The 25,317-nt window shown below is 48.7% G+C and overlaps 1 protein-coding gene across 2 annotated transcripts; it reads left to right on the forward strand.

Annotated features, from left to right (window-relative positions):
• Positions 1–2,518: 2,518 nt before the first annotated feature.
• EXOSC10 (exosome component 10) lies at positions 2,519–25,063 on the forward strand. 2 transcript variants are annotated; one of them, XR_013995644.1, is made up of 25 exons: positions 2,519–2,714; positions 5,065–5,201; positions 5,987–6,110; positions 7,125–7,229; positions 7,769–7,934; positions 8,091–8,205; positions 9,523–9,598; positions 9,817–9,927; positions 10,129–10,272; positions 10,781–10,971; positions 13,238–13,394; positions 13,659–13,807; positions 13,989–14,039; positions 14,659–14,770; positions 16,343–16,393; positions 16,546–16,624; positions 16,713–16,822; positions 18,506–18,601; positions 18,876–18,950; positions 19,366–20,185; positions 21,096–21,169; positions 21,666–21,837; positions 22,800–22,861; positions 23,288–23,364; positions 24,139–24,274. XR_013995644.1 is itself a non-coding variant. In XM_081085542.1 (25 exons), the coding sequence occupies exons 1-25, from the start codon at positions 2,538–2,540 to the stop codon at positions 24,167–24,169; spliced, it is 2,730 nt and encodes a 909-aa protein (XP_080941668.1). In that variant the 5' UTR covers positions 2,532–2,537; the 3' UTR covers positions 24,170–25,063. The 2 variants fall into 2 exon arrangements, 1 of the variants encoding a protein (XP_080941668.1); XM_081085542.1 differs by having other exon boundaries at positions 2,532–2,714; positions 20,098–20,185; positions 24,139–25,063.
• Positions 25,064–25,317: the final 254 nt, after the last annotated feature.

The raw sequence follows: 25,317 nt of genomic DNA on the forward strand, positions 1-25,317 counted from the left end.
AGTGGGGCAAAGTGTTGTTTTTTGTTTTGCCTCTTTTGTCCGGAGAGATGCCAGCAGAGGAGTAGGCTGTTAGAATGAACCAGTAACCAGGAAACAGCTGATGCAGAGAGGAGGTAACTGCAGGAGCCAAGATCCAGAGCGTGAAGGGGTGAAGGGGGTGATGGGGGCATGAACCAGCGCTTGGAAGGAGCTGGCTTTAAATATGAGGATCGCCCTGGCTGGCTTGCTCAGTGGTTGTGTCCACTGAGGGTTGGATCCCTGGTCAAGGGCCCATACCTGGGTTGCAGGTTCCATCCCGGGACCCAATATGAGCACATGTGGGAGGCGACCAATCCATGTGTCTGTCTCACACTGATGTTTCTCTCTCTCCCCCTCCCACCCTCCCTTTCACTCTCTAGAGAGCAATGGGAAAATCCTCGGGTGAGGATAAAAAAACAATAAATATGAGGAAAATTGGGTCCTACGGGTCTCACGCTCAATCACTGGGTTGTGGGGATGATAAAATATGAGGGTAAAGAAAAATGTACGAGAACCAAGATGGCAGCATAGGTTAACGCCGGAGTTTGCTGCTTTGAACAACTACTTCAAAAGTGAAACCAAAAAACGGAAGGGACATCACCCAGAACCACAGGAACGCTGGCTGAGTGGAAGTCCTACAACTAGGAGGACAGAGAAACGCATAGGGACACTCAGAGGAGGCGCAGTGCTGAAGTCAAATTCTGAGGTGCGGAGTGTGCGGAGCCGGCTGGCGGCGGAGGGCGTGGTTGGCGTTTTCAATTGGGAGGGAGTCGCAGACTCTGAGCTCCAGATACAGGCGAGTCTTTAGGGACCCAGACTCAAACGGGAGAAGCGGGACTGTCTGGCTTCAGTCAGAGCGAGTGCAGCTTTCTCTCCGAGGTTTGCAGCGGGTGCTGGGACTCAGAGAGGCAGAGCCCCTGGGGACAGGACTGAGAGCCGCCATAACTGCTCTCTCCGGCCCACCCTATTGATCCTGTGCAACCCGCCCCGCCCAAGCCCTGCACAGAGGCATTTGCTGGATAGCCTCAGGCAAAGGCTAGATTAGCACCTCCCTAGAGGACAGAAGTTCTCTCACTGCAGACACAGCTGATTCTCATAGCCACTTGGCCTGGAGGTCAAACCCTCCCTGGTATTAGCTACAACAATCAAGGTTTAACTATAAGACTGCGCACAAAGACCACTAGGGGGTGCACCAAGGAAGCATAACAAAATGCGGAGACAAAGAAACAGGACAAAATTGTCAATGGAAGATATAGAGTTCAGAACCACACTTTTAAGGTCTCTCAAGAACTGTTTAGAAGCCGCCGATAAACTTAATGAGATCTACAAGAAAACTAATGAGACCCTCGATCTTATATTGGGGAACCACCTAGAAATTAAGCATACACGGACTGAAATAAAGAATATTATACAGACTCCCAACAGCAGACCAGAGGAGCGCAAGAATCAAGTCAATGATTTGAAATGTGAGGAAGCAAAAAACACCCAACCGGAAAAGCAAAATGAAAAAAGAATCCAAAAATGCGAGGATAGTGTAAGGAGCCTCTGGGACAGCTTCAAGCGTACCAACATCAGAATTATAGGGGTGCCAGAAGATGAGAGAGACCAAGATATTGAAAACCTATTTGAAGGAATACTGACAGAAAACTTCCCCTACCTGGTGAAAGAAATGGACTTACAGGTCCAAGAAGCGCGGAGAACCCCAAACAAAAGGAATCCAAAGAGGACCACACCAAGACACATCATAATTAAAATGCCTAGAGCAAAAGACAAAGAGAGAATCCTAAAAGCAGCAAGAGAAAGAAACTCAGTTACCTACAAGGGAATACCCATACGACTGTCAGCTGATTTCTCAACAGAAACTTTGCAGGCCAGAAGGGAGTGGCAAGAAATATTCAAAGTGATGAATACCAAGAACCTACAACCAAGATTACTTTATCCAGCAAAGCTATCATTCAGAATTGAAGGTCAGATAAAGTGCTTCACAGATAAGGAAAAGCTAAAGGAGTTCATCACCACCAAACCAGGATTATATGAAATGCTGAAAGGTATCCTTTAAGAAGAGGAAGAGGAAGAAAAAGGTAAAGATACAAATTATGAACAACAAATATGCATCTATCAACAAGTGAATCTAAGAATCAAGTGAATAAATAATCTGATGAACAGAATGAACTGGTGATTATAATAGAATCAGGGACATAGAAAGGGAATGGACTGACTATTCTTGGGGGGGAAAGGGGTGTGGGAGATGCGGGAAGAGACTGGACAACAATCGTGCACCTATGGATGAGGACAGTGGGTGGGGAGTGAGGGCGGAGGGTGGGGCGGGAACTGGGAGGAGGGGAGTTATGGGGGGGGGGGAAGAGGAACAAATGTAATAATCTGAACAATAAAGTTTTAATTAAAAGAAAAAATAAATAAAAAAAGAAAAAGAAAAATGTAAAGTTCACTTCGTGGAGAGAGCACGGCAGGGATGACAACCCCAACGCACACGCTCCAACACCGGGGCCCCTTTGCACATGCGCGGTGCGCCAGGTCGCGCCGGCCGAGTCACTCTCGCGAGAAGAGCCGCGCAGGCATTAAACATGGCGCCTCCCAGTCCCGCGGAGCCTAAGGCCCCAGCCCCGTCGAGTGCGGCCAAGTCCGAGGAAGAGATGGTGCTGCCGGGATTTCCGGACGCAGACAGTTTCGTGAAGGTGAGTCCGCGGGGCCTCGGGCAGGGGGCGGGGGAGCACGGGAGCCGCCGCGGCCGGTCGGGGGTAGGCCTGGGCCCTCTCGGCGGCCGCCCTCCGGCCGCGCGCACCTCCGCGGAGCCGGGCGCCGGGCACAGTCCCTCACTAAACCTGCCGGGGATGGGGTCTCACGCGGGCCACCGAGGGTCGCCCCGCGTCCCGGAGCCCTCGTTCTCCCAGGAGAGCCCTCCCCACAGGGGTGAGGGCTTCCTGTCACCCCGATGTCCCAGCCCTCGGGACCTCGCCCCGCCCCCGCCGGAGCCACCCGCCCAACTCTGCGGAGGGCTCGGCTGCCTGATGTTCCCCACACCGGCCGGCGCCCCCTCCTGCCCGGGGATGGCACCTCTCCCTCCCCTGGGCTCCAGTCCTACACAGTCCCCAGGCCTGGGCTGACTGTCACCTGTTACAGTGGCCCCCGAGCCTTCCCTCTGGGGACCACGGGACATGGACCAGTGCCTTATGGAAGGAGCACAGAGGGTTCATTTCAATCACGTGTGCAGTGCTGCTCAGCTAGGAACAGACATAAAAAAACTGGGCTTAAACGCCTCGTACATAGCTCTTACAAAATGAAACTAAAACAATGTGTAAGTTAGCCCTGCAAATTCCCCACAACTCCACCCACGTTATATCCACTTTATTATTAGCAGAAGCTATGATTAACTCAGTTATTTGGCTTTGAATAAGTTTCTGGACCTCTCTCTAGCCATGGTCCTGATTGGGGGCGTTCATGCTCACCAGTGGAGCGGCTGCGTGCCCCACCATAAGCCCAGCTCCCACTTCCTTCCTCTTTTTTAAAAAATATATATATTTTTATTGATTTTAGAGAGGAAGGGAGAGGGAGAGGGAGATGGAAACATCAATGATAAGAGAGAATCATGGATCAGCTGCCTCCTGAACGCCCTTTACTGGGGAATCGAGCCCACAACCCGGGCGTGTGCCCTTGACCGGAATCGAACCCGGGACCCTTCAGTCCACAGGTCGATGTTCTATCCACTGAGCCAAACCAGCTAGGGTTCTCTTTTCTTTCTTGGGAAACATCTATTTCACAACTCACAATGAAGTCATTTGCATTATCTATGATAGCAATGTCAGGTTTCTCCTCTCGTTATCTCACAATTAAAATAGAGGACTGGTTGGCACGAACTGAACCATAAACGGAAGTCCAGTTGTGGGCAGTAGCCGTTATCAATTGGTCATCCAAAAGTTTTAGACTGTGCTTATACTGGTTTTAAATGCCTGCCCAAATATTCCTGTAAATAACTCATGGCCCTAACCGGTTTGGCTCAGTGGATAGAGCGTCGGCCTGCGGACTCAAGGGTCCCAGGTTCGATTCCAGTCAAGGGCATGTACCTTGGTTGCAGGCACATCCCCAGTAGGGGGTGTGCAGGAGGCAGCTGATCGATGTTTCTCTCTCATCGATGTTTCTAACTCTCTATCCCTCTCCCTACATCTCTGTAAAAAATCAATAAAATATATTTTTTAAAAAAACAAAACTCATGGATCTGAATTTGAGTAGTAACGGTAGTGATCCTAAGAGATTTTAATGAGTTTTTGTAATCCTCTCAACAGCTTATGGGGTAGGCACTTTTGTGATGCCTCTTTTTCAAAGGAGGAAGCTAAGGTCCAAATAAATGAAATAACTTAAGATCACAGTTAGTAGGTAGCAGAGTCAAGATTCAAACCCAGGCCGTTTTGAATACTAGCATATTATATATGTACTAGAGGCCCAGTGCACAAAATTTGTGCATGGGTAGAGTCCCTAGCAGCTGCCGGCCACCAGCCGGGGCCTTCCTTCGTTCTGTGCTGCCCCCCTGGTGGTCAGCACACATCATAGCAAATGATGGAACTCCCGGTTGGTCAAACTCCCGAGGGGACACTTTGCATATTAGGCATATATATATACGTAGATTTGTTCTTTTATTCCCCACTCTTCCAAGAATGTAAGCTCCAGAACTTGGTTTTGTGTTCACCATTGTATCCTGAGAGCCTGGGGTAAAATCGACACCAAATGAATATTTGTGAGATTGTATGTCTTCCTCTTCTAGCACAGGTGGGGAATGTCCAGCTTGCAGGCACTATAAGGCCCGCGGAATCATTTGGTCTGGCCCTGCCAAGGCATTAGTAGAGAGTTAATTAAATGTTTGACCAAATAGAGCAGGCTAATTTTTAAGTTGGTCATTTCGTGTGGCCCGCGGATGACGTTATACATACCCAAAAGGCCCTTGGCAGGAGAAACGTTCCCGCCCCTGCTCTAGCACAATGTGTCATGTATAGCAGATGTTTAAAACATGCTTGTTTTTCTGGTTTTTGGCAGTTTGCTCTTGGGTCAGTAGTGGCCGTCACCAAGGCATCTGGGGGCCTACCACAGTTTGGCGATGAGTATGATTTTTACCGAAGTTTTCCTGGCTTCCAGGTATTTTGTGAAACACAGGGAGACAGGTTGCTTCAATGGTAAGTACTAAATACGGTTGTTGTCTTTGATGTTTAAAGAAATGAATATAGTTTTCTGAAATGTGTGTGGGTTTTATTTACCATAATTTTCTGTGTTATAAAAAGCTATGAAGTGTAAAAATGAAACAATGGATTTTGATTTTTATATAGGACTTGGAAGCCTGGATTCAAGATCCTTTCACACAAGTTGCAGAGTCACGAGATTTAGCTTTCTGATAAGGTTTTAGGACAGACACTACACAAACACTGGTCTAGCTGTTGCATGACAGATTTAGAAAATGTTTTAGATTTTATGTTGAAACGACGACTGCAGAATACATTATTTACATTGTATTATACATTTTTTAGAATTCAAAGGCAGCTTTGAGGTAATTTCTTCTACCCCTTCAATTAGCAGATGAGTCTTAGCGAGATATAGTGAATTTCCCAAGGCTACACAATGTTGTTTTTGTTTTATTTTTAGGAAGGGAGAGAAAGAAACATCTATGTGAGAGCAGAATTCAATCAGCTGCCTCCTCCATGGCCCCTACACGGGATTAAGCCCACAACCTGGGCATGTGCCCTGACCAGGAATCGAACCAGCAACCTTTCAGTGCATTGGACGATGCCCAACCAACTGAGCCACACTGGCCAGGGCCACACAATGCTTTTAATAAGAGTGCAAGTTTTATTAGTTCAATCATAAAGTATTAGAAATAGCCTGAGCTAAGCCTTTCAAGCTTTCTCCAAGTTTGTAAAGAAATGAATAAAAGTATACAAACTAATCTTGGTTTTCTTGTCCTTAGCATGAGCAAGGTAATGCAGTACCATGGATGTCGAAGCAACATTAAGGATCGAAGTAAAGTGACTGAATTGGAGGACAAGTTTGATTTACTAGTTGATACCAATGATGTTATTCTGGAAAGAGTGGTGAGTATTGCACCTTACTCTTAAGTTTACTAACAAGTGAAGAGCTTTTGTATTATCAGAAAATGAAAAAAAAACAAGCACCTTAGGAAATGAAAAGAAAGTTTAGCACTTCTTGCCTATAACATTTCTTTTGTCTTATATTTGGCTCCTCCCCACCCCACCCCCCAAAAAAATCGCAATTGTGTTCAAGTATATCACTTCAAAATTTCACTGCCCAGTGGAATCCTATTTTTAAAGTGCCTTCTTATAAACCTACTTTCCAGATTTGCAAATCTTGTTTGTATTGTAAGAGAAGAGGTCTCTGGATGCAAAGCCCAACCAAAACTTAGTCTGTTTTTACTGTTATTCACAATCTGCTAAACACTCTGACTCACATGATTGGAAGGGTATGTGGATCGTTTGATCTAGCTTACCGCCTTTACACAGAACTCTACAGCAGAATATTATTTACAGAAACACACAGAGATTATCCAAAACACAGAGATTATCCTAGCCCTGTGAAGGTGCTGCAGATATTTAAATCAGACTCTCCTGTCCTCTGAAATCCTCTCTTCCACAGCCTGAGTGCCCACAGGTATTTCCATGGTTTCTCGTATCTTCTGATTTTATGTCCTGCCATGCTACCATCGGTCACCTGGGTGCACTTCTGTTAGTGGTGCCCCAGCTAATACTCCGCATCTGCTTCTATCGTACAAAGTAGGTCAGGACACTCTTCATCCTTATTGCAAATGCTATCCTTCTGTGTTTAATATTTGCAGTCTAGGGTCTTTTTAATTATTTTGGTGGGCCACGTCACTATTAAATCAGGTTTGAAGTTTCAGCCCAATTCAGAACTGTAAAGAGAGTTGAACAAGGGTCGGGAGTGGCTGATTTCTGCCCTGTCTTTGAGCAGAGAATGCTTTAATTGCTTTTATATGTGTATATTATCTGAATATAGTTCTTAAACTTTTAGGTAATTAACTCTGTTAACCTTGAAAAGAAGATACTGAGCTAATATATCTCTTCCACTCTTAGGGTATTTTACTGGATGAAGCATCAGGTGTGAATAAGAATCAGCAGCCTGTCCTCCCCACAGGACTACAGGTCCCCAAAACAATCGTGTCCAGCTGGAACCGTAAGGTGAGGCTTCTCTCACATTCCCTACAGCACCTAATGTCAGCTTTGGCCCATTCTAGTTTGCATTTTTGTTCTAATTTGTTGGATGCAGCCCTGACCGGTTTGGCTCAGTGGATAGAGCGTCGGCTTGCGGACTCAAGGGTCCCAGGTTCGATTCCCGTCAAGGGCATGTACCTTGGTTGCGGGCACATCCCCAGTGTGGGGGTGTGCAGGAGGCAGCTGATCGATATTTCTCTCTCGTCGATGTTCTAACTCTCTATCCTCCCTTCCTCTCTGTAAAAAATCAATAAAATATATTTAAAAAGTAATAATAATTTGTTGGATGCAGAAGTGGCCACTGCCTAACTCATTCTCATAAACAGATATACCTTTATTCCACTCTCTTCTTTACTTTACACACCACCCCCTCCAGTGTCACACACACATACTTTTTTTTCCCCACACATTCTTAAATGAATGACTCTTGGAAGGCGTAAGTTGAAATTTATTCTTCTAATTCATTGAGTTGCTGTGTTATAAAGTATTGTATTCGTTGATCATAGGCAGGAGAATATAGCAAAAAAACAAAATCTGAAACTTTCCGGCTGCTTCATGCAAAAAACATCATCCGACCTCAGCTTAAATTCCGAGAGAAGATTGACAATTCCAACACTCCATTTCGTCCTAAAATCTTCATCAAGCCCAATGCCCAGAAACCCCTCCCTCAGGGTAAGTAGTGCACACTCTGCCTAACAAACCTAATAAAGGGAAAAAGGTCTCCCTCCCACCGTCCTTTCCTCAAAGGGAGCCAGTAACCCTCCACACCAGACAGGATGTAAATGTGTCTGCCCCTCTGTGATGTGTTTGTCACTGCTTGGTCCCCAGCACTCTCCAGAGAAAGGCGGGAGTGCCCACAGGATCGTCCTGAGGACTTGGATGTCCCCGCTGCTCTGGCAGATTTCATCCATCAGCAGAGAACGCAGCAAGTGGAGCAGGACATGTAAGTGTTTGCCTCTCTGAACTTCATGCCACATTTGCATTGTTGTGTTTGATTGAATTTATTGGGGGTGACACTGGTTAATAAAATACAGGTTTCATCTATACATTGCATTTCTATACCACACTTTCTTATGTCAAATGTATTTTTGTGCCACATTTTCACTCGCTTTACTTTTGTAAAATGTCTAAATGAGCACAGAGAATTTTTCACCTTATCTCCTGTTTGTGTTTGCGGAGGGCCTGCACAGCACCGTCCTCTGTGGCCTTCCGTGCAGTCCTAAGAGGTGGCAGTGGCTCCCCTCGCCATTGTAAGGATGTGAAAACAGTTAGAGATGCTGACTTTGCACAGAACTTGAACCCAAGTTTTCTTAAATTGTCCTTTCTCTATACCACTCCGCTTTTCTTGTTAGGTGGGGGTCAAACAGTAAGCTAAGGTTCACTAATAAATTAAGGAAAAGACATTTTTCACTGGCAGAATAAGCATTTTGGAAGCCCTCTGCTTAAAACAGACAAAAGGACTTTGTCCTCAGAATAAAGAAAGAGGGGATGAAAACTGTGTTAGTGTTGGTCTTTTTCTCACATAGCCAGGCTGTCTGAGCACTCCTTCCGCCCCAGCTGTCCATTGTGAGGCCACAGGTTAATGCTAAAGAAACAAAGGTAATGAAGGCGGCCCTGCCCTCAAGGAGCCCAGAGATTGGGATTTTCATACAATAGATGATGGAGGAACAGAAAAAAGACATCATTTGATGCACAACCATATTTTCCCCACCTCTCTCACTTCACAGCTTTGTTATTCCAAACCACAAGGAATTAGATACTTCACATTTTTGTATCATCCACAACACCGACCATACAGTCCTTTGCAAATAAGTGCTCAGATCTTTATAATAGATTTAATTGTCCTACTTTAAGGACAAGCGAGTATCATCTGAATTTTTTTTCTTATGCACTTCAATTATCATTGAAATAATGATGCTTTTGCCCAGCCAGTGTGACTCAGTGGTTGAGCATCGACCTATGAGCCAAGAAGTCTCTGATTCCTTTCCCGGTCAGGGTGCATTCCCGGGTTGTGGGTTCAGTCCCCAGTAGGGGGCAGGCAGGAGGCAACTGATTGATGTTTCCATCTCTCTCTCCTTCTTCACTCTCCTTTCCTCTCTCTCTAAAAAACAATTAAAAACATGTTTTAAAAGGAGAAATAATGATGCTTTTTATATAGATAAAATATTTTCACGATGGTCTTTTTTTCCATTTGTTTTTACAAATTGGAGTAAAAATGGAATTAGTAAAAAAAGATTTTTTGTTTGTTTTATTTACTCAGGTTTGCACACCCTTATCAATACGAACTAGATCACTTCACTCCACCGGATTCAGTCCTTCAAAAGCCACAACCCCAGGTTAGCCCCCAACTTACTTTATGGCTGGTTGGTATCTGAGTAGCCCAGGAAGAACCAAACCGCGAGATTAGCTGATATGATTTTGACTTTCCCTAATATCTGTAAAATAGTAGGTTATGACTTTGTATCATTTATTGAACTCTTAATTCATTGTGCACTTTAGTGAAGGATGATTCTTAACATTCCTCTCCTTTTCTGCCTGGACTTTTGTGACGCAGTTATATAGGCCTGTGGGAGAGACACCCTGCCATTTTGTATCTTCCCTGGATGAACTAGTGGAACTCAACGAGAAGCTCCTGAAATGTCAAGAATTTGCCATAGACTTGGAGGTAACTTGTAAATGACTTGGAGTGAAATTTTTACATTTTCTGTGAGTTCATCTTGAGAAATATAAAATTAATACTAATTTAAATCTGTGCTTTGGTAAAAAGTAATTAATCCTACAACTTGTTTCATAACTGTTCAAAATCAGTATTGGGACGCCTAGTAAAATCCGTTTTTCCTGTTCTTCCTTCTTCCCGCGTGTTTAGCACCATTCTTACAGGAGCTTCCTGGGGCTGACCTGCCTCATGCAGATTTCCACCCGGACCGAAGACTTCATTGTGGACACCCTGGAGCTGCGAAGTGACATGTACATTCTCAACGAGAGCCTCACAGACCCAGCTATTGTCAAGGTCAGCCAGCCTTTTTCAGTCCTGCCTGTAAGCGCAAGACTTAAGTGCTTTTCAGTTTACTGTTTTATTATTTCAACATAGGCCCAATAACATTGAGAGAAATCGTTGTAATTTCCTACACTAGGGTACCACACACTAAACTGCTTTTGTTTCTAAACTTCTGTTAGAACAGCTAAGACTTAGCTCATTACCACCCAGAAAAATGTTAAATCATTTTAATGACTACGGCAATGAGCCTGTGCCATCAAGATTGTTTGAACTTAATGACTACCCTTGAAGCAAGCAGAGCCGCTTCCTTAGAATCATTGGCTGTTAGCACACTTTTAAGAGTGTGCAATTAGGAGTGTAGAAGGCTGGGGCCCAAATTAAAAGAAGCATTTAGAACGCAACCCATCTTAATCTCCCTTCTGGCTTCTAATTCCAGTGTTCTGATGACCTGGAGGCAGAGTTCACTTGAGAGCGCAGGGGCCTTCACGCAGGTGCTGCATGGCTCTGGTCTTGTTTGCAGGTCTTCCATGGTGCTGATTCAGACATAGAATGGCTGCAGAAGGACTTCGGGCTGTACGTCGTGAACATGTTTGATACCCATCAGGCAGCGCGCCTTCTTAACCTGGGCAGGCATTCGCTCGACCATCTGCTGAAACACTACTGCAATGTGGAATCAAACAAGCAGTACCAGCTGGCTGATTGGAGAATACGGTCAGTTTGCTCCTGACAAGGAGATATGGGTGTAGAAGAAAGTGGGTGGTCATTAACCTCATCCATGGAGACCTGTGTTCAGCCTATAACACTGTTTGAGGCTTGAGCTGAGCTGTTGCCATTGGCATAAGTGAAGCTGGAATTGTGGAGTTGTGGAGGGCTGTGGTACACTCCGCTCCATGGAAGGTGGTTGAAAGAGATGTGCCATGTCAGCATTCGTCATGATATCTCATTTGAAACACATCTCCCTAGTGGGATGGCTGTATATGTGTGTGAGATGATCTCCCATAGGCATGAGAGTTCTAAGGCACGTGGTTGAGCCTGGCCAGGTTGCTCAGCTGGTTAGAGCATTATCCCGATAGGCCAAGGTTTTGGGTTCAATCCCGGGTCAGGTTACATGCAAGAATCAGCCAATGTATGCATGCATAAGTGAAACAACAAATCGATGTTTCTTCCTTCCTCTCTAAAATCAATCTACACTAATAAAAGAGAAAAATGGTAATTGGCGTACGGCGATACCTTTTTCATTGGCTAATCAGGGCTATATGCAAATTAACTGCCAACTAAGATTGGCAGTTAACTGCCAACAAGATGGCGGCTAATTTGCATATGTAGGCACAATGCAGGGAGGCGAAAGGGAAAGCAGGAAGAAGCCCCCTGCCACTGACAGTGATCGGAAACCCAGGGGGGAGCTAAGAGCTGGGGGGCAGGGCAAAGGCGGCCCTGGGGCCGCATTTGCCCTGCCCCCCAGCCATGATCGGAGAATCAGGCGCCTTTGCCGCCCTGGCCAGTGATAGCAGGAAGTAGGGGTGGAGCCAGCGATGGGAGCTGGGCAAGGTCGAAGCTGGCAGTCCCAGGAGCTAGGGGTCCCTTGCCTGGGCCTAAAGCGAAGCCCACGATCGCGGCGCCCCCCCGCTGCCACTGCAGGTCCCCGCTGCCTGGGCCGGACGCCTAGGCCAGAGGCGTTAGGCCTGGGCAGGGGCGGAGCCTGCAACCGCGGGGAGCTGGGGGTCCCCTGCCCAGGCCTGACACCTCTGCCAGAGGCCTCAGGCCTGGTCAAGGGGCCGATCCGGTGATTGGTGATCGGAGGGTGATGAGGGTCAACTCCTCTGGCTGAGGCATCAGGCCTGGGTCGGGGGCGGAGCCGGGGATTGGAGGGATATGATGGTCCCCTTGCCCAGGCCTGAAGCCTGGGTCAGAGGCGTCAGGCCTGGGTGGGGGGCAGAGCCGGGGATTGGGGGGATATGATGGTCCCCTTGCCCAGGCCTGAAGCCTGGGTCAGAGGCGTCAGGCTGGGGCGGGGGGTGGAGCAAGCGATCAGAGGGAGATGGGGGTCCCTTGCCCAGGCATGATTCCTGGGCCAGAGGCCTCAGGCCTGGGCGGGGGCCAGAGCCAGTGATCGGGGGGAGATGGGGGTCCCCTTTCCAAGCCTAACACCTCTGGCGGAGACGTCAGGCCTGGGCAAGGGGCCGATCAGGCGATCGGAGGGTGATGGGGGTCAATGCCTGAGGGCTCCCAGTATGTGAGAGGGGGCAGGCTGGGCTGAGGGACACTCTCCCCCCCCCCCCCCACGCACACCCAGTGCATGAATTTCGTGCACCGGGCCCCTAGTTTAAAAATAATAATAAATCAATAAGTGAAATTTTAAAAAATAAAGTTATCCTTATAATAATAAGTGTTTACTATAGGATAGGGTTGTGATGGTGTCCTGCCACATTTTTTGGAATTCTTGCTCAACTTGATCCTTTTCAGACGACTAGGTTTCTCCATAAGTTTACAGGGCTGTTGTATGAAGAAGCCACTAAACTTTTCTCCAATTCTGCATGTCAGAATTTATAAAGAGAATCTAAATTCTGAATAGAAGGTGAAAATTGACAAAATCTAAAAGCCACTACCTGCTAGTTAACCCTTGCCATGTGCCACCCTCCAAGCTAAGAACTGTAGGGATGCTGTCCTGTGTGATCCTCACCGTAGCTACGAGGGGCCTTTCCATTTTATAGGTCTGGAAAGTGAGCTCAGAGAGCTTAGGTGACATCCAAGCTCAGATATCTGGAGCTAAGACTCAAACTCAGGTGACAAAGTCCTTATTTCCAACATCATTGTCTTGCCGCCCTTTCTACCCGGCTGTGAAACAGTGGCCTGTCATCAGCTGTGAAAGAATCTTTGACAGCAAAGGGGGCCAAGCGAGTCAGCGCCTACAGAGTAGACACACTGAAGTGCGGCTGCTGAGGGAAGTTAGTGAAAGCGTCCTCTGTCACTGTTCTAGGCCTCTGCCTGAGGAAATGCTCAACTACGCCCGAGATGACACCCATTACCTGCTTTACATCTATGACAAAATGCGGTTGGAACTGTGGGAGCGAGGCAACGGCCAGCCCGTCCAGTTGCAGGTGGTGTGGCAGCGCAGCAGGGATATCTGCCTCAAGGTAAAGCCACCCGCACACAAACCCGGACTTTCTTCCTTCCTGATGAGGTCCCAGGTCTTTCCTTGCTCTTTACGTTTATGACGAGAGCCAAACGTTTGAAGAGCCCAGGGCACAATTTTTTTTAAATCTTTATTGTTGAAAATATTAAATATGTCCCCTTTTTTCCCCCGAATGACCCCTAGCTGCCCCTCCCCACCGCACCCACCCCAGGCTTTCACCACCAGGGCACAATTTTGGTCATGAATATTCTGTAACATTTTGCAGAAATTCATCAAACCTATTTTCACGGATGAGTCCTACCTTGAACTATATAGGAAGCAAAAGAAGCACCTCAACACGCAGCAGCTGACAGCCTTCCAGCTGCTGTTTGCCTGGAGGGACAAGACCGCTCGGAGGGAAGATGAAAGTTACGGGTAAGAGATTAGGGACTCTTTTAACATTTCTCGTAGACTGAGCAGATCTGGTAACAAGGAAATAATGGACTTTTTCTCCTTTTGCCATGAAAGCTGGTTACATTTTCCCCTGGGTTATAGCATTTACTGGAACTTGCTGGCTGAACTTAATGTAATCCGCCCATTGTGTGTTTTGTTCCAGATACGTCCTGCCAAACCACATGATGCTAAAGATAGCCGAAGAGCTGCCTAAGTGAGTCTGAGCGCCGATGAACATGTTCCCACTTTCTCAGCAGAGAAATGTGGTCCTTCAAAAGCAAGCTTCTGTGATGTATTCCCTCAAGGCTGACTCAGAGATTGGCCTCGAAGGAAGTGCTCAAGTCCAGGAATGTAGAGCTTCTGCCCTCGGGCTGCCATTCAGGAACTGAAACTCCTGAACTGGAACGTTTCAGTGGTTATGCCGTATGTTGAGTCCTGTGGAAGCCCCTGAGCCTGTGGCATTGGCATCCACTTTCAAGGGATTCTCTCCAGACTAAAGCATCTCGTGGTTTAAATGTCTTATGATGCTAATTGAAGTATAAGCACAGAATCTAAATCCATAATCTTCTGTTCACCCCGTTGTGGAACTGCAGATCAACAGGGCTGTGGTCCTTCTCTCTGCTTTCCCCGAGAGCAGGCGCAGGCTGTGTGAGGACCTGCGCCAAGCTGGTGCTGCAGAGCGTGGGAAGCGGCTAGCCCCGCTGCCCTGCCATCACTGTTTTCTTAGTCTCCCTCTGCCTTAGCGCCCTGGCCCTACCTGATCATTGCTCTTGTCCGGAAGCCTTTGAGAGCTGTGTTCCTAAGCAGTGAGTTGCGTGTGTTCTTGTCTTCAGGGAACCTCAGGGCATCATAGCTTGCTGCAACCCTGTACCCCCTCTCGTACGGCAGCAAATCAACGAGATGCATCTTTTAATCCAGCAAGCTCGGGACATGCCCCTGCTCAAGGTAAGAAGCCTTTCTGCAGAAGGTTCCCCAGTCCACAGCCTGTTCTGTCAGCGTCTTGCTCCTTGTAGCCTCCTACATAAAAGATCTCTCCACTCTAAAAAGCCAGGGAATAACAGGGCTTATGAAACCCAGTGGGAGTGTCTTCTTTATGGTAGTCACAGCTAACGCGTATCCTTCTAGGGGCCTTATTTCTGATGCTCTAACAACTAATGTCTAGAGCAAGGGTGGGCAAACTTTTTGACTCGAGGGCCACAATGGGTTCTTAAACTGGACCGGAGGCCGGAACAAAAGCATGGATGGAGTGTTTGTGTGAACTAATATAAATTCAAAGTAAACATCATTACATAAAAGGGTACGGTCTTTTTTTTTTTTTTTTTTAATATATTTTATTGATTTTTTACAGAGAGGAAGGGAGTGGGATAGAGAGTTAGAAACATCGATGGGAAAGAAACATCGATCAGCTGCCTCCTGCACATCTCCTACTGGGGATGTGCCCGCAACCCAGGTACATGCCCTTGACCGGAATCGAACCTGGGACCTTTCAGTCTGCAGGCCGACGCTCTATCCACTGAGCCAAACCGGTTTCGGCTTTTTTTTTTTTTTTTTACTTTTATTCATTTCAAACGGGCTGGACCCGGCCTGCGGGCCGTAGTTTGCCCACGGCTGGTCTAGTGACTGGGCTGGTTACCTGTTCGGAGGCAGTTAGCCTCATGAACGAAATGGAGGAGGCTCTCTGGTGAGGGAGCTCAGATGTGAGAGGTGGTGCCCTGAGGAGGGTGGTGGTCACAGAAATAGAAAGGAGAGGGCAGGTGCAAGAAGCACCGTCAGAAGAAAAGCTGATGGTGAAACAGCTGTCGTTCCTCTGAGCACCGCGCTAAGTCCTGCCGAGGTGCGCTCTGAGTGGCAGGTGGATTGGGAGATGATGGAAGTGGCGTCAAAGACAGCTCACTCCAAACATGAAGCCCAGGGGACGAGGACGCTAGGAGAATGGGGGCTCCGAAAGAGCTGCTGTGTGTGCGTGTGCTGCTCAGGTGCAGTGCAGTGTGTGTGCTTCTGTGAGGTGATACACGGTCAAGTAGGTTTGCATGTTTGATGTGTGTTGCGTTGGGACAGTTTTTAACGTGTTGCCTCAGTAGCATTATCAATATGTGCTGAGTCATGTTTGTAAGTTTTTGGAAGATTTTTGATTCAGGAAGACCTAGAATCAGCCCCCTGGAGGTGAAAAGGAGACCCTGAAGATAAACACACTTGCAGTCTTCACGTTAAAATGTCTCAGCTCCACAGTTCGTCCACGTAAAGAGAGGAGCCTGGTGACTAGAGAAGAATTTTCTCAGGCTCTTTGGAAACCTACACTGTGCCTGGTCATGATAAAGGGCCCTATTCCCTCATCCCACAGATCATGGCGGAGCACTCAGCAATGACAGTGCCAGGCACTGGGATGGAGGAAGGGCTGCAGGCAATCTCAGCTCTTGAAAAACACAGTCTAGTGAAGGGACACAGTCTGCTGAGGAACAAATATATGTGGCATCAAGTTCAGCAGCTTTCCTAATTCTCTCTGTTTCTCCTGTGTAGTCTGAAGTAGCGGCTGGAGTGAAGAAGAGTGGACCACTGCCCAATCCTGAGGTACAGTGACATGTCTGCTATCTCGTCCCCTGGGAAGATAGTGGTCCAAGCCAGTGCAAAATAACCATCTGCCAGGCCGGTGCCTCGCACTGGCGGGAGGCCTGCGTGCTGGCAGGCGTTTCATTGCACCTGTTGGTTTCTTTTTGATGCAGAGGTTGGAGAACGTTCTCTTTGGACCTCACGACTGCTCCCACGCCCCTTCAGATGGCTATCCTGTCACCCCAGCCAGCGGTAAGGTCGAGGCCTCTGGAGTCTGGAGAGGCTGGGAAGCGGGTACACAATCCCATAGGCTCTGACCCTGCTGCCTCTGTCCCTCCAGGGCCTGTGCCAGTGCAGAAACAGGCCAGCCTCTTCCCTGCCGGAAGAGAGGACAAGGCCCTGCTGGACTCCAAATGCCTTATCGCTACCGCTGTCATCACATTATTCAACGTGAGTCACACAGCACCGCCAGCGAGGCGATGCAGACCCACAGAAACGCCCTGGGTTCTTATGCCCAGAGGGTTGCTTCCACCTCTGAAATTAATGCCAAAACTAAGACCCAGGAGCAGTGGGGATAGGCATGGAGGCAGATCACGAGGTGGTTTGCTCTCTGGACAGGGGGTCCGTGAGAGGTGGGTAGAGGATTCTCCGTGAGTGAGCTCTGTGTGAAGAAAGTCGCGAGGAAGGATTGGCATCTTGATGCTCACTGCTACCTGGGAGATTAGAGGGCGTGGGCCAGTGATCCCCAGGACTATTTCCACTCTGCCACCCGATTCCCGGGAGGGAGGAGGGAGCTCTGATGAACGGCAGAGTGTCCAGCACTGACCTCCCTGACCAGTGCCAGCCCACCCGGGTGTGTGGGAGAGAGAGAAAACTTTGACACGCTTTCCTACACTGTGGCTCCTTAGACATAGTGAGGAGCGGGGTACGCAGCACCAGTAAGTGGGGTGAAGTTTGTTTCCCGTTCCAGAAAGAGGCTGAGTAACGGTAGGTAGTGACTGGTCAGTCTGCAGACAGCATGGCCAACCCGGGCCAGGCCGTGCTCCTGGAATGTACGTTGGGTTGTGACAGCTTATCCCAGTCTGTCCTGCCCAGCAGGCTCTTGTTTCTGCCAGTGACTTGACTACAGGTTCTTTGCAAAAGGAGGTTCAAGGTGCATTTGTTGGTCAGGATGGGTGATCCCTGGAATAACCAGGGATAAGAGGCTAAGACTCTAAATACTGCAGGCAGCTGATGTGGTAGAAGAGAAACTTAATTTCTAAAAAGAAAGAGCCAAGAAAGAGAAGCATAGTACAGGCTACTTAAATAGAGATACATATTAAGCTTAACATATGTTCAGATGACAAAAGGCTGCTGGTTCAGCGGGTTTCAGGGTCCCAGTTCACAGCCATGCCGTCACACTGGAATGCTGGGCCACAGCCAGGAGGGGAAATGCCGCCCGCAGAGCGTACTGCCTGGGAGCTGGCTTTCTGTTCACTTGATGACATACATTTAGATCAGGCCTTGCTTCAGTAATTCCTGAGGAAAGAAGTCTGGAAGCTTTAGCTGACCACAGAGTTAATGAACCGTCAAGGTGACGAGGCAGCCCACAATGTGAGCGTGCCCTGCGGGCTGTGGGAACATGGAGGTACCCACTGGGCTGAAGGAGGCTGTGCTCTGCCTGTGCTCTGAGTGGCAGGGCCTAACTACAGAGTAAGCAACAGGTTCGCACACGTTTTATGAACACACTTGGAAGCAGCAATCTGCTGCCTAATGTCATTGATTACTCATAAAGGTGTATAATTATAAGTTTCAGGTAAGTGTCGGGTTACGATCTGAAGTTCTAAAGCAGACAGACGTGGGTTTCCACCCCTGTCCTGCCTGTTAGCTCTGAGGCTCTGGAAGTCTTACCTCTGCAAGCCTCAGCTTCCTCATCTGGAAGGTGGTGAGAAAAGCACCGCCTCCCTCACAGGTTGTAGGCACAGTGCTTTACTGACTGTGTTAAACGCTCCACGGTGTGCTGTTACAGGCTAGTGTAGTGGCTCATACGTGGGAGGGGCTCGCAGACATTAGCCATTACTATTCTCTTGCTTGCATCTTCATGTCACAGAACGATTCCGGTTGTAAGTGACTGTTTTCTGTCTGTTCCTGCAGGAACCGAGTGCTGAAGAACATGGAAAGGCTCCATTAACAGTCGCACAGAAGAAAGCCCAGAACATAATGGAGTCCTTTGAAAACCCATTCAGGATGGTAAGTGATGCCGGTGTAGGATGTGCCGGTCTGGAAAGGAAGAGAGGGTGCAGGGGGTGGGCTGTCCCCAGTGTCCTGGTGGGGAGTCGAGGTCTCCTGACACGAAGCCAACAGGAATACCTCATTTGAGTGCCAGTGAACTAAGGCCATGTTGACGCTTGGAGCGGAGGCCTCCTGAGATGAAACCGACCAGAAATCCCCTCTGGGTACCCTGAAGCCTGGGTCCAGCTTCCATTTTTCACAGCATTTAACGTGATTGTTTCCATTTCTCCAGTTTCTGCCTTCGATAGAACACCATGCTCACATTTCTCAGGCAGCAAAGTTTGACCCATCATCAAAAATCTATGAAGTAAGTGGATTTGTCATCCTTTCTAAGACTGACTTTCTAAGAAAGGGAGACTCCTTAATTATAAGAACCAAGTTTCTGTTTTAAACAAACCCAACTGCAAACCCCCTGAAAATGAATGTGAAAACCCTTCTTATACAAGCATTTCTCCAGAGAGAGGGCCAAGCCTTTAATCTGGTTCTCAGGAGCTTTTGGGAAAACCCTTTAAGAAACAGGTCTTTGGGGGAGGGTTTTGGTTTGTTTTTATTTTTTTGTGCCTTTTTTAAATTGAGGTTTAATTTCTATGTAGTAAAGTGCACAGATGTTAAATGTACAGCTTTATGCATTTTTATGTGTGAATATTAATTTAAGGCTCTTAAAGGTGACAGCTTAAATTTTAAAACACTCTGTTTTATATTGTTTGGTTTGTTTTTAACAGCATTATGAATAAGAATAAGAAAACACCTTCCCTGGATCCCCATGAGATGTTCCTGGGAGCCAGCGTGTTAATTGTTAAAAGCCTTCTTCCTCCCTGCAGGAAGTGCCTGCTCTGATCAGATGGGTGGCCTGGCTCCCTCTGCTCACCAGCACCGCCCAAGAATCAGGCCAAAACCCTGATGGGCCTCAGCCCTGTCGCTGGTTGTTAGCTTGTTGTTTTTAGAAATGGGGAGTCCGGCGGAGGTTTTGCCTTCTCTCCTCTTTCCCCCACTGGGTGTGGCACACTCCACAACCATCCATCCCTTTCCGTGCTTACATCTCCCACCACCTAGATGTGCTCTGAGGCCACAGGTAAATGTGCTGTCACAGAGGAGCACGCAGGCTTGCAGAAGTCCTGCCTGAGTTCCAGCTCCCCGTTTACTAACCGTGTGTGTCCCTTCGGACAGGTTACTTAGCTTCTCTGAGCCTGTTGTTCCCAGGATTGTGGAAGGGATTGAATGATGATATGAAAGCATCTGGCCCAGTGCCTGGAACAGTTGTACCTTGTCCTTCTTAATAAGTATTATAAATAAAGCCAGCATGAGATTTTATTTTTTGTGTCATCAGATTTGGAATTTATGACTTAGAATGTGTGTAGTGACTAGGCTAGCATGCCCTGCATCGCCTCATTAAAAAAATAAAGCGTTCCTAGGTGACTGAGTTTTGGAGTTTTTTTGTTCTGTTTTCATTATAGATCAGCAACCGTTGGAAGCTGGCAAGCCAGGTACAGGTACAAAAAGAATCTAAAGAAACTGCCAAGAAGAAGGCAGCTGAGCAAACAGGTAGCATTCACTTCCTTGTAAACTCAGCCACTCAGGTGTTTGTTAGAGTAGCCCCGGTGCCTCATTCTGTTACTCAGTCATTCGACAAAGTGCCAGACACAGTAGTGAGCAGGACAGACCCCGCCGCTGCCCCATGGAGCGTGCCTTCTACTGGGACAGTGGACAATAAGCCCCTCAGTGTGTGTTCTGTCAGATGGCAGTAGGCATTACGCAGAGAGAGAGGTAGGAGGTGCCGGGTGGTGAGGTGGAGGGGACTCGGCAGAGAGGCAGGGGGTGAGGACATAGCACTCCAGGTGAGCTGGGCGGCCTCGGAGGGCTGGGAGCGGAGGCGTGCCAAGAGCTGACTACGCTTTGGAAAGGGCGCTCTGGCTGCTGTGTAGGGACCAGAGGGTAGAGGGCAGGGGCGGGAGCCCAGTGAGGAGACGTGGCGGTCATCCAGGTGAGGGGGTGCTGGCTGGGGGGATGGCGGCAGAGGAGGGGGTGGAAGTGGTCAGAATGGAGGTTCCTGTGGTAGAGCCGACAGCACTTGGTGACGAGTCGGATGTGGGGGTGCAAGAGGGTTTTGTCCTGAGCAGCCAGAAAGGTGGGGTCTCCATCGAGAGGAGGGAGCCCGTTTGATGCCGAAGAGGTTTTGGTTGTGGTCCTTGACATGCTGTGGTTGAGAGTCCTGTTGGCGTCCTCAGAGATGTCAAGTAGGCCGTGGTGCTGGGTGTGGGTTCTTGGGAGAGGACCGGGGCGGGGGCGGGGGCGGGGTGGTCATCACCCTGTCAGAGTGAGAACCATGGCCCCCCTGCAGAGGCTGAGCAGCGGGGAGGGTGCCCTCCACTGGTAACCCGTGGACGGGGCAGGCAGGTGGGGATGGCGCCCTGGCCTGCGTCAGCAGCTCCATAGACAGTTCTCTCTCTTGCAGCTGCCCGGAACCAGGCCACCGAGGAGTACCAGGCGGCGGCGGAGCAGGCCGTGTCTGTCCGGCTGCAGGCGGCCGTACGTGCTGGCTTTTCTGCTGGGTCTTTGTGCCCCTGGTCACTGTCAGGATTTTCCTCAAATATCAGGAGGACTTGCCTCTGCTGCGAATTCAATGCTCTTGTCCTTCCAGTTCATTTTGGCTTGCAATTAGTGCCTGCCTCATGTCCCCTCAAAAAAGTTTATTTATAATGCCTCTGGGGTGGTTTCTTCCACTGGCTTGAATAGATAGGCCATCCCACCCGGCCAGCCGTAGACAGGAACTGAAGCCAGCAGTGTTCTCTGCCCCCGTAAATACTCCTCCTCACCCCAGGGTGCCCGGGAGGCTTGGCCCTGGCCTTCCTTAAATGGCCCGTGTTGTCTCTGCTCAGACTCTGGCCCACACCCCTCTCACCGCCACTGCTCAGTCTCACCGCTTGGTAGGCACCTGAGCCCTAGCAGTGTGCTCACAGCAGAGGCCGCGGGCTGCCTCCTCATGCACCTCCCTCTCCCCCCTGTGGATGTGTTCGACCTACAGCTAGAAAACGCCGCCATGAAGAGAGAGCGAGCAACAAGTGACCCAGGGACCACAGAACAGAAACAGGAGAAGAAACGACTCAAAGTTTCCAAGAAGCCGAAGGACCCGGATGCGCCAGCGAAAGATTTTACCCCTTATGACTACAGCAAGTCGGACTTCAAGGCTTTCGCTGGTGAGGCCAGATCTGCTGCCCTGTTGGGTGTCTGTCCAGGTCAGAGGAAGGGCAGCTGTAGAGTAAAGAAAGCGGGACTCAGTCACAAACAGCCCTGCCCAAGACATGCACCGCCCAGACTTAGGAGAGCAGTGCAGAGAAACAGCAGTGACGGGGAGAAACCCATCACCGGCCGCTGGAGTGGTTTAGCAAGAAGGCATCCATTCTAAGTGTCTGCGCCCTTCCTCACCGCAGCTTGTGTCCAAAAACAGTTTCTCACAGACACACACGCAGTAAAGATCTTGTTTGTGGGAAAAACCCGATGCCCATGATGCGAAGCTCTGGTTGGTGCCTTAGCCTGTGAGAGCCCATCTGCTGTGCAGGCTGCAGGTGGCATTCCTGACCATCAGCCTCCTTGCCAGTGTGTCCCTTTGGAGAGCGAAAAGGCTGGGCAGGGTGGTTGCCTCGGCCCAAGTTACGGACACTGGCACCATCCCGCACACAGACCCGAGCGGGTCTCCTTGAGGTAAAGTGGCCGGTGCTTTAGCACCCGCCTGACCCCTGAGGACAGGCCTGTGAGCGCGTGGCCGGCCGCTGCCCTTCGCTCCTGAGGGCCCGGCATGAATTTACATCAGCCACAGTCCCTCCTCACAGAGCAGGTTCTCAGCCTGGGGGCCGTGACCCTTTGGGGGTCGAACGACCCTTTCACAGGGGCCGCCCAAGACCCTCGGGAAACACATGTATAATTACATATTGTTTTTGTGATTAATCACTATGCTTTCATTATGTTCAATTTGTAACCATGAAATTGGGGTCACCACAACATGAGGAACTGTATTAAAGGGCCGCGGCATTAGGAAGGTTTAGAACCACTGTCATAAAGGGTAGCAACTGACAGCTCACACTTCCAGTGATAGCACCCAGCCCAGCAGTGAGCCTGTCGTGTGTGTGAACTCACTCACATGATCACTCTTACCTTTCAGGAAGCAGCAAACCCAAACCTTCTTCCCAGTTTGATCCAAATAAGCAGACCCCGTCTGGCAAGGTAAGAAATATACTTGGGATTTCTAGCGAGTGTGGGGTGCTTATTTTTTTACCGCTTCTATGGCTGGGAAGACAGGTCCATCCAGGAACCTCTTGCATATCTTTCCCCTCACCTCATTTCTTCCCAGGCACAGACAATACACACCAGTGATTCCAGCAGTTAAAAAAAAAGATTTCTTTTTTAAGAGACTATAAAGGCTGGTGTGTGGTTTTAAAGGTGTTTTTCTGTGTTTGCTACCATGGGAATGACAGCTGCAGGCCAGAAGCACTCCTGGTGCCGGCACAAGCCTGTATTTGCCCGTGTGGGTGTTGGTGCCAGGCAGAGCCAAAAGGGGCTGAGAGTTTGGCATGTGGAGCATGAGGCCCGGGAGGAGCCCCCCAGTTCCTTTAATAGCTCATCTTGTCTTTGTGCTTCTTTCCGTTTCAGAAATGTCCTACAGCCAAAAAACTTAAACAGTCCATGGGAAACAAAAGCATGTCCTTTCCGACTGGAAAGTCAGACAGGTATGTATGAGCTCAGAGGGCTGGATGGGAGGGTGCTCAGCCTCTCAGGACCACGTCCCTCCTTTGAGTCTGGGAAAATGGCGATGGGCAGAGGGGAAGTGACTGGGAGGCCACGGGTCAGTCTCAGCTGTCCCAGGGCCCACATGCCAGTCCTCAGCTCTCTCCACCCGTTACCAGTTTCCCAGTCACCTCAGAGCAAACGGGCTTGAAGTTTCCCTAGATGAGCCTGTTTCAGAGGCATGAAAACCACACACAAACCCCCAGATGTTGAGTATTTACATCCTAATCCTTAGAGCAGCCCTGAGATCAAAGGACCCAGGGCAGGGTGGGGAACCGCTTCTCTGCCGAGGGCCATTTGGATATTTGTACATTCTTCGAGGGCCATACAAATCATCAATTTAAAAATTAGCTTGTATTTAGTCAGACATTTAATTAACTCACCCCTAATGCCTTGGCAAGGCCAGACCAAATGATTTTGTGTGGCCCATGGGCCGGACGTTCCCCACCTCTGCCCTAGGGTGTGCGTGATCGAGGAGGAACCTGCCTTTAGATCTTGGTCAGCTCAGCCAACCCTGTTGGGCCTCAGAGCACTGACCCAGCCCACACACGGCGGGGTGCAGGGGGGAGTTGCTGCCTGCTCCGTTCTCCAGGATGCCAAACAAGCTATTCTCCCTCAGTTCTGCAGCATTAGTGTGCGCAGCATTTTATGAATCAGCTGAGAACAAACATCCATCAAACTGAAAGAAGTAACTTGTTTTCATGCTGTCTCTGCAGGGGTTTCAGGCACAATTGGCCAAAGAGATAGTGTTGGAAGAGAACCTTGGGATCCCGCAGTGGACTGGAAGCACCAAATGGTGGTGCTGGTTTTGTACAGACTCATTTTTAAACCATTAAAAATAATTCTTACTGGAAGGAAACTGGTTCCTGGCTTTTCCTTTGCTGCCACCACAGCGCTGGCAGGAGAGGGCAGATCCCATCCTGTTCAGATCCACATCTTCAGCTGTCCATGGGTAAGTATGGCCTTGGGGGCTACTGTGATTTCCGGAGAAATCCCGAACGCCCCCAAAGAGGAATGAACGAGGAGACTCTCCCCTGACTCAGCAAAGGGCGACATCCACAGGCAGGGGGCACCATGCTCAGCTGGCTCCACGTCAGGAAGGTCCAGGGGCCGCTTTCCTCCCTTCTCACGCCTCCAGGTAAGGAGGCCAGGCGGTAGAGTGCAGTGGGAGGAGGAGCCGGCAGGCGAGTCGGAGCCAACAGGGCCCGGGAGGGCCTGTCCTTCCCTCTTCCTTTCTGTCGTCTGTTTGTTTGTTTGTTTTTAACTTTGTTTATTGGCAATTATAAAATCATAACATGTTCGTTATAGGAAATGAGGAAAACAAAAAAGGAAAAATAATTAAATCATCTATAATCCTACCACATGGAGAGAACTTTTAACATTTCGATATAAAGGCTTTTTACTATGTGTAAATATACTAAATATATAAACTTGGATTTCTGTATCGACTGGGGTTTTTTACCTTTAAGGAGTCTTATTATAGAATGGATTTTAGCTAACCCCCATTTTCAACGTATAGCTTTCCATTTCTGTACTTTTTAAATGATACTGCATGGAACTTGTATACGTTTGTGATCCAGTCTCCAGTTATTTCTTTCAAATATTATTTGATTTTCGTCCTGAGCTGGGCAATTAAATTTTAAAAACCACACAGAATAATACCTTTTTCCCCCTCACAAATACTGAAACAAGGAACCTGTTTTCTTGGAACTTTTTTCCACAAATTATCCAGAAGGCTGGCTGCCATGCCCTGTGGGCTTCTGGGCCAAATCAGACATCGCTCTGCCCTAGAGAGTGGCCCATGGAGCAGGCCAGCCTGTCCCAGGGTGAGCTGGCACTCCAGTGGTTGGAACTGATAGAAAAGCCGGGCTATCAGGGCCTTAGCAAAATAGATG

This window comes from Myotis nattereri (genome assembly GCF_964212035.1).
Source record: "Myotis nattereri genome assembly, chromosome: 3".
In the NCBI taxonomy this organism is placed as follows: domain Eukaryota; kingdom Metazoa; phylum Chordata; class Mammalia; order Chiroptera; family Vespertilionidae; genus Myotis; species Myotis nattereri.

Excerpts from the sequence above, each read along its gene's own strand:
- EXOSC10 (XM_081085542.1), top strand. The coding sequence starts at position 2,538 with ATGCGCGGTGCGCCAGGTCGCGCCGGCCGAGTCACTCTCGCGAGAAGA. Across the intron at positions 13,808-13,988 it reads AGGGAAGATGAAAGTTACGG|ATACGTCCTGCCAAACCACA; the intron begins GTAAGAGATTAG and ends GTTTTGTTCCAG. Across the intron at positions 16,625-16,712 it reads TCCTGTCACCCCAGCCAGCG|GGCCTGTGCCAGTGCAGAAA; the intron begins GTAAGGTCGAGG and ends CTGTCCCTCCAG.